At 38.3% G+C, this 16282-nt stretch overlaps 1 protein-coding gene across 3 annotated transcripts in view; it reads right to left on the bottom strand.

The window, feature by feature from the left end:
- The window catches only part of KIF16B (kinesin family member 16B), a 139587-nt gene that overhangs the window by 86100 nt on the left and 37205 nt on the right, over positions 1 to 16282 (bottom strand). For all 3 annotated transcript variants that reach the window (XM_036381065.1, XM_054514391.1, XM_054514392.1), the window contains one exon: positions 12890 to 12949. In XM_036381065.1, coding sequence (XP_036236958.1) covers positions 12890 to 12949 — 60 coding nt within the window. The remainder of the gene's footprint in view (positions 1 to 12889; positions 12950 to 16282) is intronic.

Here is a 16282-nt window from a genome sequence, read left to right as displayed (position 1 = left end):
CCTTTAATGTTAAAATCTTTGTTACACTTTCAAGCCTAATCGACAAGAAGGGAGATTCAACCCATAAATGAGAGAGCAGCAAACAAGCTCTAAGTGATGTCCAGCTGTTAGAAAAACAAAGTTCTCATCGGTAAAATTGCCTAGGTAAGGTTTAGGGCTGGACATGCTTCAGTGATCTCAGACCTAGGAGGAAGTTAACAAACCTTGGGAAGAAGGATGCACCACTTATAGTGGGCCCAGAGAATGCAAAATGTATGGGTCACAAGGACATACAGCAGAAATTCCAAGATAAGAAAGAAACTAATAAAGCAACTCACCAATTGTGCTGAAATCAGCTTCGACTGGGTAAAAGATTATTTCAGCAGGGGCAGATCACAATCACCAAGCCTAGAAATCCACAGACCCAAAAGAAGAGAAAGCCTGAGCATACAGACTAATTCACAAAAGGAAGTGAGAGAATCATTAACCAACAGAAGAGGGAATACCAACTAATATGAGAATTGGGTGACTTGTAGCCAAAGTACACTAATTCCTTTGTTTGTTAAAATGTACAAATAGCAACAAGTTCTGACAGCTGGTGTGCTTGATTTGTGCAATACCAAAAGCACCCAAGGTTGGTCAACTCTGAAATAAATGTTCAATGTCTCTCTCTAGTGTGTAATTACTGGTTTGCTGCACACCAGGTAACAAATCTGATTTTTGTGGACAAGAGCTTTTCATGCTTGCATTGAGGGCTTAAACTACCAAAGGCTGAAGATGGAACAGACCTAGTCCTTCCTTTTGAATGCTGCACTGCCATCCAGAAGATGGACAGATACTGTATTTGCAGGGAATGCCCTGACAAAGGCAGGAATGATGAATCTGACTCCATGTTCTCAAAAGGGTAATTTATTATTTTATGATACTATATCATATTAAAGAATACTATACTATATTAAAGAATACAGAAAAGATACTTACAGAATGCTAAGAAGATAATAATGAAAACTCGTGACTCTTTCCAGAGTCCCAACACAGCTTGGCCCTGATTGGCCAAAGAGTGAAAACAACTCACACCAGAATCCAATGAAACAATCACCTGTGGGTAAACAATCTCCAAAGCAGCAAAACAGAGGAGAAGCAAATCAGATAATTATTGTTTTCCTTTTTCACTGAGGCTTCTCAGCTTCCCAGGAGAAAAATCCTAGGCAAAGAGGATTTTTTCAGAGAACGTGAATGCCAGACAGACACTTCATCAATAGTTTTCTATACAACTAGCATATACACAGTAACCTCCCAGTATAAGAAAATACTGGAAATGGATGTCAAGAAACACTAGAAATGTCAGCATTAGGGAATTTATTGATAAGAAGGTTGAAAATGGAAAAAGATTTCTCTATGCATAATATTGCTCAAAGAACTAAAAGAGGAACAAGGAAATTTCACTTCAAAGTATGAGAAAACATTTAGTGTATGGACAAGAGGAACAAGAGCTAGGAGAGGAGTAAAAAAAGTATTTCAAAAGATGGAAGTTTGGTTTGGGCTTACTAATAATATTTCCTTAAAAGGTGAAGGAATAAGCACAGCTGAGTATTTTGCTTGCTATGTTTTGGATGAAAACTGGTTACATGAACACCCTTCTTGTTCTGTAGACTAGCTCCCTTAAAAATACTTATGATAACCAGATCAGCTAAGATAAAACACTAACAGCTGAAAAAAATTCAATAGTCTAATTGTGACCAACAATTCCAAGGGTTAAAAAAAAAAGTGTTCCAAGAAAACAACTCTGAAATGTCTGAGATTCTCACTGAAGTGACAGCCTACACATTAAAGTAGGAAAAACTCTTTTGCTCTTTATTGAATCAGTGAAGCAGCTCCTCATCTTAGTGGGTGTCTGTTTAAAAAACTTGAGTTTTTTATAAAGCTCCATATACAATATCAAATTTCTACCCAATGTTTTATTTCAGTTTAACACAGGTATAGTTTCTGGAATATCAAAATAAATTTTGAACCACTAGCCTCAAAAGTAGTACATGCTATTGGGGAGGCAATGCTAAGAGAGGAGGAAATATGGAAAACACCATCAGTGGAGGTGTAGGCTTTATAACTTGTGCACTTGCCAAAGTTACATTTGGGACTATTCTGGGACTTCAATGAAACATTTTTGAAAATTAAAAATAATACCTTAATACAAAAATAATAAATAAAATAATGCCTTAATGTTAAAAATAATTGCCTTAAGAGGCAATAAATTACTTACATAGCCATCAATTATGAAAGGGGATATTGATTACTTGTGCATATAGATGTTGGGTAAGGCACAAACTCTTACTGTGTCTTCTAGATAATGGAACAAAGTATTAACACTATACTATTGGCTGTACTGGTTTCAGTGCACTTAAAACAAAAAGTTTAGTAGAGAGAAGGCACTTCTCATTCTTCTGAGATAAAGAAACTTCTACTATCCAAAACTACAAAGAAAACCACCGCTGCAAAAACTTCCTAAGCAGTTTTTCCCCCATCTCCCAGAACATCAGATGGTAGCACCCTCATCAAGCAAGAGATGCCAATTGAAGAGTCTGCAAAAAGCAAGATCAGAAAACTGCAATTTTGTTGTGAGCAGCTTACGGTGAAAATCCAGGTGCTCCTGCAGCAGCCCAGAGAGGCATCAACAGGTCTCTGCAATGAACACCAGTCAAAAAGGCCAATGCAGATTGTAAAACTGCTTAAGTGAGCAACTGCTAAGACAGTGAAGCTAAAATGATGGAAAATGAATGATCTAAAGAATGAGGAAATTACAGGAGCAGTTCTTAGTCTCAGGAGGTCAGCTTACCCTCTCCATTTTTCATTATTTCTCTTTCCCTCTTGGAACAGTTTGCTCACTGCTAACATGCAGCTGGCTACCAATATACATAAACCCTACTATTGTGGTGGCATCCCAAAGCACCTCTACACTTAGTGTGCTGCAAGGATTTCTATAAGAAGCCTGAGCATATCCAAAGTTATTTTTCAGGAAATTTGGCCCTCATTCCTGGACTTCCAACAACCAACTTAAGCTGAAATGCCTGCTCCTTAACACTTGAGACTTTTTTGCACAGACAGAACTACTTCTGACATCTGAGAAAAATCCACTGAATAGAGCTGCAGGATTTGGCTAATTGTAAGCAGAGGTTCCTATTTTGGCTTTCTGGACACTAGTCTGTAAAATTCTGTTTTCCAGTGGCTTATAAAACTTAAACCATCAAAGCTTCTATTTTCCATGCTGGAGCATCTGCTGCAGGCTGGTTCCTGTCCCCACTAGCCTGATCTAAGGGAAAGCTACCCTTGTAAGGCACCCAGAGCAAATTTGGTTTGTCCCAAGTGAAGGAGGCTTCAGAGTCTCCTATGTGTGAACACACTGAGGACACACAAAGGGCAAGTAAGTCTGCATACAGCAACACTGACATTTGGGGCAGAGAACAAGACTTTTCTTGCCATTACTAACACTACCAAGCAGGAGATATTATACCTCCCAGCCAGGAGACAGCAACTCCACCTTCAGTATTCTTCATGCTGATAGCTAAAAAGGGGAAAAGGCCTGGCAGGAAGACAAAGAGACAGCTATTTTCATTCATCTCTTCTTCCATATGCATTACAAAACAGCCTTTAATTACATGATAACATATTTTCTACAGGACCTGTAAATAATTTATTTCATAGGCTTTATTCTGGGAATAAATTGAGAAAGCGGTGGACTATTATCTGCAGGACTCCTACCTCATTTGTTGCTAAAGCTGGATGATAAATGAGTCAGGGAATTATAGAGAGAAAAAAAACCCTAGGCTCATAGCAAATACATGTATTAATTTTAAAAGCTATTTTTTACATGTTTCTAGGGCAATGGGAGAATTAAGTGTTTCACTTATCTAGAGTTCTGTTTACTGTTTACCTAAATATTCATCTCTACTTCTGTAGAGATTAATCTAAAGTAACAGATTGCTTTAAATCTGTGAATTCCTTCCTCTGGATCCACATGTAGTCCATGCTATTGAATGGAATTGGAGGAGGAAGAAGGACTATGCACACTAGCCAAGCAACAACCACCAAGGAGAAAAAACAGACTTCAGGACTAGCAACACAACAGTGAAGACTTTTGCAGAGGAATATGCATAGTTAGATGCACATTCTTGCCTGGTTGCAGCAGCCACAGTCTGTGCTGCTACCTGTGTTTAGGACTGTGTGAATCAAGGCTAATGCCCAGTTGCCATTTAAGATGCCAAGTCAGATGCACAACAGTACCATGCACTCAAAGGTATCAGAATCACACAGCAATAAACTCCTAAATATACTGCTAAAACCACCAGCAGAATGAAATGGTTCCAGCATTTCACATCACACTATCATTAGAAACAGCTTGTTTGTGAGGCAGATTTAAATTTGGGGTTCATCTAAACTGTTGATGTTGGAATGCTTCTTTCCCATCCCATAGCCAAATCCAAAAGAAACTTACATTTTTTCTCTCTCTTAATACTTCTCTGCTGATCCTTTGGGAGAAACAGTTTTTAGGATATATTTCTTCTTCTTTCAGGAATCTCCATTGATTTCAATTTAGACCACCTTCCTGGCACAAGATAATTAATAGGAAAGCAGAACAAATGCCCAGGAGGAATTGTTGAACAAGTGGCATCTGAGCTGTAGAAAGGATTTCAAAAGCAACCATTCTGACTCCCTTTCATTTGAAAACCACCCACAAGCTCCAGTGATGCATTAAAGCTAAGCATGGCCTGAATAATCTACAAATGCAGGGCCCCACTTGGAAAGAGGAGGAGGGTAGTGAAATATTTGGCAATATGGATACTCCTAGACACTGGAGAGCCTCTTTTGAAATGCACAGCCTTATCAACCAAACTGTACAACCTGCCTTAATCAGTGATTGGTGAGCTCAGAAACTGTAGCCCCCAGTTGTGCTTCTCTTATGGCCCAGCTGGTGACAAGTGGGAAAAAGTGTTTAAAATTGAAACAAAAAACAATCAGTAGCATTAGGCATCTCTTCATCACAACTTCCTAGCAGAAAGTCAAAGTTAAAAGTGCTCAGTCCACCACAAAGGCACCACAAGCAGCTATTGCATCTGCAAGAGAAAAAGGAGATTTCTTCATCAGATGAACACAGGTGGCAGAAGGACTTGAAAGCAGACAATTATTCCTTTTGAAATCTACTTTTGACTGCTGCACTAAGCCTTCCTCAGGTGGCTGGGACCCTTTCAATTCTGCTTCTATTAGGAAAAGAGCTACAGTAGATAAGTAGCACCAGTTCCCAGTTCAGTACCTTTTTCATGCTCTGACAACATCAAGCCAAGGCTGAGACAGACAAATTACTTAAGTAATACTCATCACTTAATAATGATATCTGTTCAGTCATATTGTATGAAAAAACAATGTCTCTAAGGTAAAACAAATCATATTTGGATAATCTCTGTCCAAACTCAAATTCCAAAGGAGAAATTTTCTGACCAGAATAGATGATGTTTTAACTACAACCACTGCTGGTAACTGCTACACTTGGGAAATAAATACATAATACACAAGGCCAGGTGTAATAAAACAAATCCTAGTAAAATTGAGAGCTAAGCTTGATATTACTCATCACTGCTCATGCTGTAGGTAAATAATGTGAAAGGACCAAGAGCAGTAAACACTCCCTTGTTATCAGACAACTTTCTTAAAAAAGATTAAAAAAAACAAACTTATTAAATTTTCATGTACTGAAACTCAGTTATAAATCTACAGAAGTGATTAATCATGAGAAAAAATGTCAAAAGAAGGAGTTATAAATAGGAACTGCATATCATTGCCACTGGTGTTTCAACTGCAATAATCAGTGAAGCAATTAGTAGAATTGGCCTGGTGAAGACCTCTATGTCCAAAAGCCTCTTTGCCTTCTCACCTGTATTACCTGAGAAAATAAGATACTGCCTCTCTCAGAAACTGATCTTTTACATCTCTAAAATACCAAGGATACAAATTTAAGAAAATAAATATGTTTTACAGGCTTTAGCTAAATTTCTCAAACATTCTAGATATACTGTCAGTTGAAAAAGATGGTTGAAAAATGCACTGAAAAATAAGTGCATTAAATCTCAATGTACATAATCACTTTGCAGTGCATTACATCTGTGAATTGTTGTTTAGAAGTGTTTTTGTCAGAACAGTTACTCAGGTTCTTCAGGACTTGCTCCTAAAGCAATGTTTTGGCATTCTCATAAACTTATTTTAGTGGATGCAAACAGAAATGAAATTCAAGATATTGCAAATCATTTTCCCTTAAAATATCTGAATTACATCCAAATTAAGCATGCAGAAGAATTTGATTATTGTATCTGCAGTGACATCTAGTGCAAGAAATCCAAACCACAGTTAAACAGGCTTTTTAGAGAAAAGATGCTATTTTCATTTATTGAGTGATTACTGATCAAGATAAACAAGAATAATTAACATCATCCCTCTTAAAACTTTTATAATATCTTTTCCTCTGCACAGCACACACAAGCCAGCTGAAGGCAATTCTATGAAACATAAAAGGTTAATAAGAGACTACTTAATGTGAATGTGCATTTTTCTTTTCCATACAAATCCAGTTTGATAAATGAACATATATTACATAATTGCTGGAGGACAAACTATTATTGAGAAAGCCAATATCCCTAGGAATAGAGTTGCTACTCTATTTATTCTATGAACTTTTCTAACTGAAAACAAAGCAGCAACATCTGACTTAAATTCTTTCTGCCAGCTTCATAGCTGTGCAATCCTGTGTTAATTTTGCAGAGATTTTCAAACCTCTTAAAAGGTTTAAAGCATCAGCAGATGACATAGCTTTTAGAAAGGAAACAAAACCTGGAAGCATGCAGTAAGAGTTTTCTAATACAAACAGATGATAAAAGAAGTTATAAAATATCAAATAAGGTTCATTCAAGTCGAAGTACAGATGTAGTTCTCCCTTTAGAAATAGACCAATATGCTTCAACCACTGCCAACAACAGAGATTATAACCAAAATGCAACACCAATATGCCTAACTAACAACAAGTCTACAAAAATTATTCACGTACTGAATCAGAAAAAACCTTAGAAACAATTCCTGCCAAACATACAAATAAACACACATGCCAAAGCTGTAAATGGTTTACATGCACATCATGTACACATTGTTTTATATACAGATGCACACCAGTCTTGTAACACCAGTTTTTTCATTTGACCTGTAAATAGAACCAATTTTAGAATCTGTTCTCCACAGACATGTGAGGAAAGGTCTTTAAAACTCACATGCACTTCTAAAGGGCAGGATTAAAGCAAATTTACTTTTTAGAAGTCCTAGAGTTTGTTCTTCAGAAGCCCAAGAGCTTCTACAACTCCTCTACCCTGCTGCCATCAAAAGTGGAAGTAGACAGGAGAATTTTAGGTGAAAGCAGAAGGTGCTAATTGACAGCACTTCTCACCTGAGGAGGGAGCTTGTTAAAGCAAAGATATGAAAGAATGTAGAAAACAAATGCTCATCAAAGGGCAATACACTGGGGTAGAACATAACACAGATGAGAAGAGGAAAAGCAGACAAGTGGGTCACAGTTAACAGGGAGTAACAACAAGGCATAAAACAGCAAAATGGTGATGTATGCCCAGCCTTTCAGGCAGAAGAACTGAGACAACAGTGTTTCAAATACCACTCAGCAAATGTGGTTTAAAGATTATCTGGCTATGAAAATAAATGTAGACAAATGCAACATTTATACAGAACACAACAAAGTGCTCTTGACAGAGTTCACTATGGTATCCAAGCCACCATGGAAAGCAAGTTGTTAAAATAAAATATATTTGCTTGTGTCACCCTAATCTACACCTTGTAAAGATCACCCTGCTCTGAGTTTTGGTCTCCTACTGTCTTCACTGCAGACAGCCAAGATTCCTAAAGAATCTGGGACAAAGTTTAATCAACTGCCTTGAACCCAAAAGTGGAATATAAGGTATATTCATACACTCAAATATCATCCTATGAGAGTGCAGTTCATACAGAAGCTGCAAGAATCACGCTGAAAAAGCTCAGTACTAGAAAATCAGAAATTACAGTTTCTGTGTTTAAGTCCTTTACATTCAAGTATTTAACAAATGCAGCTTTCCCTTGTTTATATGTATTGTTCAGTTAACACCTACTCTGATTCTGTAATTTATGTGCATGAATCAGTGCATTTCCAGCATAGAGCTTCAAAACTTCCCACATAATGTTCACTTCCACAGCTGACCAAAATTCACAAATGCTGCATGTGACAATGGACTTCCCAATCCACATGTGAATAGAGAATTAATCAAGTTTCACGTATGTATAATTGCTTCAAAACAACAAAAAGAAAGAAAATTCCCCTTCTTAGATGAGTCTGTCCACCAAAATAATTGGTATTAATCTGTATTTATTCATCATGGCAAATCAAGGGTATTTCATTTTCCCCAAAAAGAGGCATGATATAAACAAACAGTAGATGTTAATGCTTGAAGATAAGCAGTTTACATACAGTTTTCTTCCTCATGTAGGAACAACCATTGTTAAGACATAAATATGCACAATTAAGCAGTAGTCAAACAAACAGCACAAAAAAGACAAAGAATAATCAATAAATCATCAATAAACAGTGTTCAATTACATATTTGCACACCATGTGGTAAAGTGCTGCAGCAGAATTATTGATGCAGGAGAGGTGGTGTCACTAAATCAACAGCACAAAGCCAGCTGAAGTAGTGACTAGTTAAACTATTGAATACAGGAATTAGAGACACACACACACAGAAAACCCCTTGGCCTTTATTAGACTCTGATGATAGATCCCTCTGTATCCTTTGAGATCGACACACAAAGCTAATGACATGGTTAGAATCAAACAACAGGATAAGCAAATAAAAGGGAACTTTAAATCTACTTCAAACTAAAAATAAGTTAAAAAGAGCATTTAAATACCTTTACACTAACTACAAATGACATACATTAGAAAGGCAACAGCTCAAAGTCATACCAATTCCTACACAAACAGAAAAAGGAAGAGAAATATAAAAAAAAGTTGGGAAGAAAAATCAGCAGAGAATTATATAAAGGAGCGCACATTTTAAAAAGATTAATATAAAAGCTGCTAAGTGTTAGAAAAAAACCTGAAACATGCACAAAGGATGACAAAAAAAAGGTGAGACATTAAAAGAAAAGATCTCTAGGAGAATGACAACATATGCAGTCAAATAAAGCAGCCACATCAAAAGAAGTTTCATACCAATTCATTAAATTATCAATTAAGAGAAAAAAATCAAAAGTTGGCTAGGTTCCCCTAACATCTTAGATCCCTGATTGATCTTCAGCAGAACAGTACAAAAAGGACTAAACTAAGAAAAAGAGCAAACAGGATTTCTTCCCTCCTCCTCTTCTTTTTGGGAATGTATATGAAAGAAGGCAAAAAAAATTCACACAAAGATCCAATGAGCTTGAGATGAAAGCTGAATGCTCCAGTTAAGTGCTGAGGTTGCAAGACATCTGAAGACAGAAGCAATGGAAAGCAACACTGTTCTGTAAATGTGTGCAATCCTTTGGTGACATTTAAAGAAATAACCCAAAGCCTGTGGACTTCAAACCAAACACTATCACTATTTGGGCTCTGATGCAGTATTTTACCCAATGGTGAAGCATCATCCACATATTTATTAAATTTATGAAGCATTCAAATATCCTTGCTGTTATAAAAAACAAGGATGGGTGACAGAATGTTGAACTAAGCAAGGTTAGAGTGTCAGTTTGTATTACAGTGAGAAGATCAAGGATGAAAACAAACATCACTACTATAAGCAATGCTTGGCACTTCAGGCAGATCAACACCAAGAACCTGCCATGCTACACAATAAAGAATCCTTCATATAGAGTCAGCACAAAATTAAACCCTGATGGATGAAGTGTCCTAGGCCTGGAATACAGAAAATGAGAAGATTTGGGCTTTAGGTGTGAGTTGACAATAATTCAGTGTCCAGAGGAGCCACCACCCACAGAATCCTCCAAATCCAAATCCTTTTGGATTCTTCCAAAAGCACAAAAGAAAAAGAGCATGTGATCAGTGCTACAACCCCCAGCCCAAGATATGCCCAATCTATCATCGACACAATGAAAGACTACACAAGATGTTCACAGCTCACAGTGGCATTCAGCCACTGCACACTACACCAAATCAAACCTGACAACATTTGGAGATAGGGTAGTTCAACATACTCAGTCTAAAGATGGAGAAACATAACTTCAGGTTAACGATGCACAAATGTCAGAGGGGACAAAAGTTACCAAGAGAAATAAGGAAGAATGCTGGGATGCAGATGTCAGCTGCACATATGGTACAGTGTTGACTAGAAAAATTGAATTTTAAACTGCCAAATACTTTTTATCAAAAACCTGCCTTCACATGGATTTTTCTGTTCCTTGGTACTTTCTAGCTGGAGAGTGTTTTCCATTCTCTATGAATTATCTTCAAGGTAGCATTTAGATGCTGCTGGTCTAATTTTAAACAGGGCTCCAAATAACTGGCAAGGGTAAAAAAATTTAAGCAACATCCTCCTTGCAAAACACTGTTTATCTGTCAGGCATCTTTGCCTGATGAAAGCACTGTATTCACTGAAAGCCAGGTAACTTTTTCCAGCAGTTTTCTGTTGATCTAGTGGAAGACACCAGCATGCCCTGTGAGTCTTACTTGCATTTTACAAGGCTTATGCAAAATCCTTTCAATTATTTTCAATTTAAACATTAACAGATTTCCCCATCAGCCTGTGAGAACAATTCAAAATCATGTGAACTTTAATATTTAGAACTTGTGAACTTAAATATTTAGAACTTAGTACAAAAAGCATAACTATATACAATAAAGTATGGACTCCCATTCAGCTACAAACAAGTGCACTTGCATCTTGCAGGCATATGGCTGTAAGATTTGGAGGAAAAAGTGTTAGAAAGTGAAAAGCAAATGGTTTTTAATTCTCCAAGCCTGTTGCAGGTCAGGAGTTGGAAGGCACCAACTATCTCAGGATAGCAAAGCCAGGGGGAGGCAAGGGAAAGAAGGTCTTAAATATAATACAAACATGAAGTTCTAAGTACCTTAATAAAGAATGTCCTGAAAGTTACTGAATTATGGCATGGGGAAATTGGGAGGTGTGACTTCAGTGATGTGGACATACAAAGACAGTCTCACTTCCTAGAGTGCCAAGACAATCTGGTTTTACAAATCACAACGTGCACTGTCTCTGTGTGCAAGGGAAGGACGTAAATGACAAAACAAAAAGCCCAGTGAACTCACAGAGAACCCATAACAAAAAACCCACTGCTCTCTGAAGTTTAAAATCTGCTCTCCAGTGACTCAGCCTGGCAAACTTCCAAAAAGCCCTTTCCCACTCATATGCTGTTAGTGACTTCACAAATCATTAAACAAAAAGTGAATAAAAATATGGATACCTTCAGTGAAATGGTGCAAAATAGAACAGTACAACTAAGAAATCTGTTGCAGATTTTCAGGGTGTTTGGGACAAAGTTTAATCAACTGCCTTGAACCCAAAAGTGGACTATAAGGTATATTCATACACTCAAATATCATCCTAAGAGAGTGCAGTTCATACAGAAGCTGCAAGAATCATGCTGAAAAAGCTCAGTACTAGAAAATCAGAAATTACAGTTTCTGTGTTGAAGTCCTTTAGATTCAAGTATTTAACAAATGCAGCTTTCCCTTGTTTATATGTATTGTTCAGTTAACACCTACTCTGATTCTGTAATTTATGTGCATGAATCAGTGCATTTCCAACGCAGAGCTTTCAAAACTTCCCACATAATGTTCACTTCCACAGCTGATCAAAATTCACAAATGCTACATGTGACAATGGACTTCCCAATCCACATGTGAATAAAGAGAGAATTAACAGTTTTATGTATGTATAGATGCTTCAAAACAACCAAATAACATAAAGATATAGCCAAAGCATTTCTGATGAATATGCAATTGATAATTCCCAGCTCAGTATCCAGCTAGACATTAAACAGTCCATTCTCTCATGCCAAGTGCTAAGTACTCACCAACCCTGCTCTATTCTCTCTGCTATATGTGCTTTACTTGTATTTTTAAGCACAGAGCCATTCAACTCATGTGGAAGTCAGATCAATGACAGTAGTGGACTTGAAGAAAAAAGATTTAAGAAATCAACAAGTGATACAAGAAAAATCAAGTTTGAGATCAGTGATACAGAGAATTAAAAAATGACTTCTAAATGCTTGCTTGAATTGCATTACAAACAAGTTGTGTTCAGCAAATCCTGAAAGCTTAAGCTTCATTTTCAAAGATTTTATTTAACAGAACAGTTAAACCATTTGGCAACAAAAATATTAGTTAGTACGTTAAAAAACAAATTGTGGGAATTAGTCCTCTGTGTATGTGTGCATGCATACATGTGCTTGTACAAACACATGGAATCATCAAGTAGCCTGTTAAAATATAACCTCAGACTGCCACCTCAATCATGCACAAAATGCCAATACAAAATCTCACCAGGACAATGGAAAATCCCTTTCTAAAATGCACTACATCCACTGAGACACCCAATGCAAGATAAGAAGTGATTATTCACAGGTCTTGGTGATACCACACAAATACCAAGGATATGAGGGATCCACTTGTCCCTGGCCCAGAGTTTCTGCATTTTTAATTCAATAAAACCATTCAGCAATTTAAAGATTTGTTAGAGAGAAACTGTTTTGCACTGTGGGGTCACTATGGTGAATAACACAAGGAGCTGAACCAAAGAAGATGACTTAAATAACTTTTTTAAGGAAAATACTAAGGCTAGGTCAAATGCCAAGGGGAACATTTATTTATTTGCCTTACTTTCAGAATATCTTGAGTTTCATTCCACTTGTTAGTCCATTCTTTGGTCAGTTCTTGTACCTATGAAAGAAAACAAATTTTGAAGAAAATCACATCTCTTCCAAAGTTCTTGATAAATGCATTCTCAAAGAAGTATTTGTGTATTCTTGTGAAGTTTAATACTTCAGCAGATAGAAGTGCACCTGATGCTACTGCAATAATTGCCATATCTACAATACTTCTCCCTCAAAACCCAAAATTCTTATTTACACTCTAAGATGAAAAGAAATTCTGGGATAATTACTTCAAATAATTATCTACCTTCAAACAGTTTCATAAGGTGCTTTAATCCTACAAAGTTTACTGATCCCTTAGCTACAACAGGACAGCTCCTTTCCCATGGCACAGGCAGGCATGTTAAGGCAAAAATCCCCTCTAGATGATGGCATGCAGAGGAAGAGCCAGACCAGCAGGCTGCAGGAGTGAAAATCTGCTGCAACTTAGAAACCACCCACTTCATTGTCATCAGCACAGAAGTGAGAAGATGCTTGCAAAGGCATTGCAGACAGGGAGAGTGCTGGATATAAAATCATTTAGGTTGGAAAACAACTTAGATCATCAAGTCCAACTGCTAATCCAGCACTGCCAAGCCCTCTGAACACATCCCTCTGAAGTGCCACATTTACAGGTCTTTTAAATATCTCTGGAGATGGTGAATCAATCCTTTTCCTGGGCAGCTTTTTCCAATATTTGACAACCTTTCCATTAAGGAATTTTTCCTAACATCCAACCTAAACCTCCCCTGAAGAACCTAAGGCCATTTCCTTTAGTCCTATTGCCTTTTATCTGGGAGAAAACTGAGCCCCACCTGGCTACAGCCTCCTTACAGGTAGTTGTAGAAAGTGAGGTTATCCCTGAGCCTCCCTTTTTCCAGGTTAAACAAACCTCTCCCTCCCTCACACCTGTGCCTCAGATACTTCCCCAACTCTCACTGTCCTTCTCTGGACTCACTCCAGTGAGCACCTGAGTGTCCTTTTTGAAATGAGGGGACCAGAACTGAACGCAGCACTCGAGGGGTGGCCCCAGCAGTGCCAAGTACAGAGGAAGAATCACTCCCTGCTCCTGCTGACCACACTATTGCTGGCACAGCCAGGTGCCACTGGCTTTCTTGGCTTCTTGGGCACAAGAACTCATCTTTAGCTGCTGTTAACCAGCACCCCCAGGTGCTTTTCCACTGGGCACATTTCAGTTCCTTTTCCTCCAGGCTCTGGTGCTGCCTGGTGTTGTGAAGCAAGGGCAGGACTGTGGGAACCCAGGAAATTCCTCGGGCTGCCCTGGAGGACTCGAGACCCTGCCCAGGGGCTCAGAGACCTTGGCACAGAGCCCAAGACCCCTGTGCCTTTGATTTAGCCCTTGGAAAAAACAATTACCAACCTTTATATGAAGAACTACGAGTCAAGAAAGTAGAATAATAGTTTGTCACAGGGTGAAAAATAGATTTTTGAAGTTTTTAGAATGGGGGCTCGGGGTCCCAAGATGGAGGAATTTGGGCATGCCTTCTTCCTTTTTCTTTCTTCTTCCTAGCCTCCATCTTCTAGGTGATGGTGGCACTTTTGGATTGGTTAAGAGTAGAGACACACTGTCTAACATAGGTGATAGGTATTGGGAAGTTATTGTAAATAATAGTACACGTAAGTTTTTAGTACGAAAAGATAACACCACCCCAGGGGCAGACAGTGTGCCTCAACCCAACCTGCCAGACACACCTACAGCAGGTCAGAGAAAGAAAGAATGGTATAGATAAGAAACAATAAACAACCTTGAGAACAAGAATAGAACAGTTCTGACTCCTCCTTCGGCTGCCAGGCTGGAAAAAGAGACTTTTAATGCATCTTGAGGTCACTGTGAGCAGCAGAGATTCTGAGACAGGACCTGGCACTTCACCTTACTGAACCCAACGCTGTTGGTCCCTGCTCATCAATCCAGCCTGGCCAGATCCCTCTGCAGAGCCTTCCTACCCTCATGCAGATCAACACCCACACACCTTAGGGCCATCTGCAGCCCCACTGAGGGTGCACTTGTTCCCATCGTGCAGATCAAAGGTATTAAACAGGGCTAGCCCAAATACTGAGCCCTGGGGAACACCACTGGGGACTGGCTGCCAAATGGATTTAACTCCACCACTTTTCTTGGTTCAGCCATGCAGAGATTTTTCTGAAACAATGCACCTGTGCAAACCATGAACAGACAGTTCTACCAAGGGAATGCTGTGGGAGATAGCATCAAAGGCTTTCCTAAAGTCCAGGTAATAGTCACAGCCTTTTCCTCATCCACAAACCAGGTCATCCTCTCATAGAGATGATGTTTGTCACATTCACATTTTCTGAAAAATCCTTTCGCCCAGGATTTCTCTCCTGGGAAGGTGAGAAGCCTCTGAGAAAAAGGAAAACAATTTTTATCTCATTTGCTTCTCCTGTGTTGTGCTCACATGTGGAATGTTGGATTGTTTACCCACAGGTGATTGTTTCACTGGTTTCATGTGAATTGTTTTGACTCAATGGCCAGTCAGGGCCAAGCTGTGTTGGGACTCTGGAAAGAGTCACAAGTTTTCATTATTATCTTTTTAGCATTCAGTAAGTCTCCTTTCTGTATTCTTTAGTATAGTTTAGTTTAGTATTCTTAAATATAATATAGTATCATAAAATAATAAATTAGCCTTCTGAGAACATGGAGTCAGATTCCTCCCTGCCACGAGGGTCCCAGCAAATACAATAATGTTGGTCAAGCAGGATCTGCCTTTCCTGAACCCACACTGATGGGGCCTGATTCCCCTGGCTGTTCTCTACATGCTGTGTGACTGGACTGAAGATGACCCACTCCATGACCTTCCCCAAACTGAGGTCAGAATGCTCAGGATTTGTCCTTCCTTTCCTGATCAAGCACTCATCCACCTCTTTGGGTAACTTTCATATAATGCCATTGCACAAAGAGAAGCCTTCGTTGCAGTTGCTCCAAACATCTCCCTATTTGCCACCTGCAGCTGTTTTTTTTTTTGGTCTGTGCAGATCAGCTCCAAATTAATCCATGACAGCTACAGAAACTTCTCTCATCTCTACCTGCATCTCAAGATTTCAACAAAGACAAGTAGGCACACTTTTCAATGCATTACTGTAATTCCTAGCGCTGCTAACTGGAACATTAAAACGAAATAAATTTCAAAATATTAAAGAAAAACATGAAGGAAGTCTATCACAGCTCTATTCACCATACCAGAACAATTTGTATTGCTCAGAAATACTTCATTTCATTTTTAATTAAATCTTTCAAATGAAGTGTTTTTAAATTAAACTACTCCAAATTATTCTTATATAAAGAAAATCAACTCATTAAAAAAAGTCACCATATACTTGTCAG

This window comes from Molothrus ater, chromosome 3, assembly GCF_012460135.2.
Source record: "Molothrus ater isolate BHLD 08-10-18 breed brown headed cowbird chromosome 3, BPBGC_Mater_1.1, whole genome shotgun sequence".
NCBI classification, from domain to species: domain Eukaryota; kingdom Metazoa; phylum Chordata; class Aves; order Passeriformes; family Icteridae; genus Molothrus; species Molothrus ater.
This window is presented reverse-complemented; position numbering and strand designations above follow the sequence as displayed.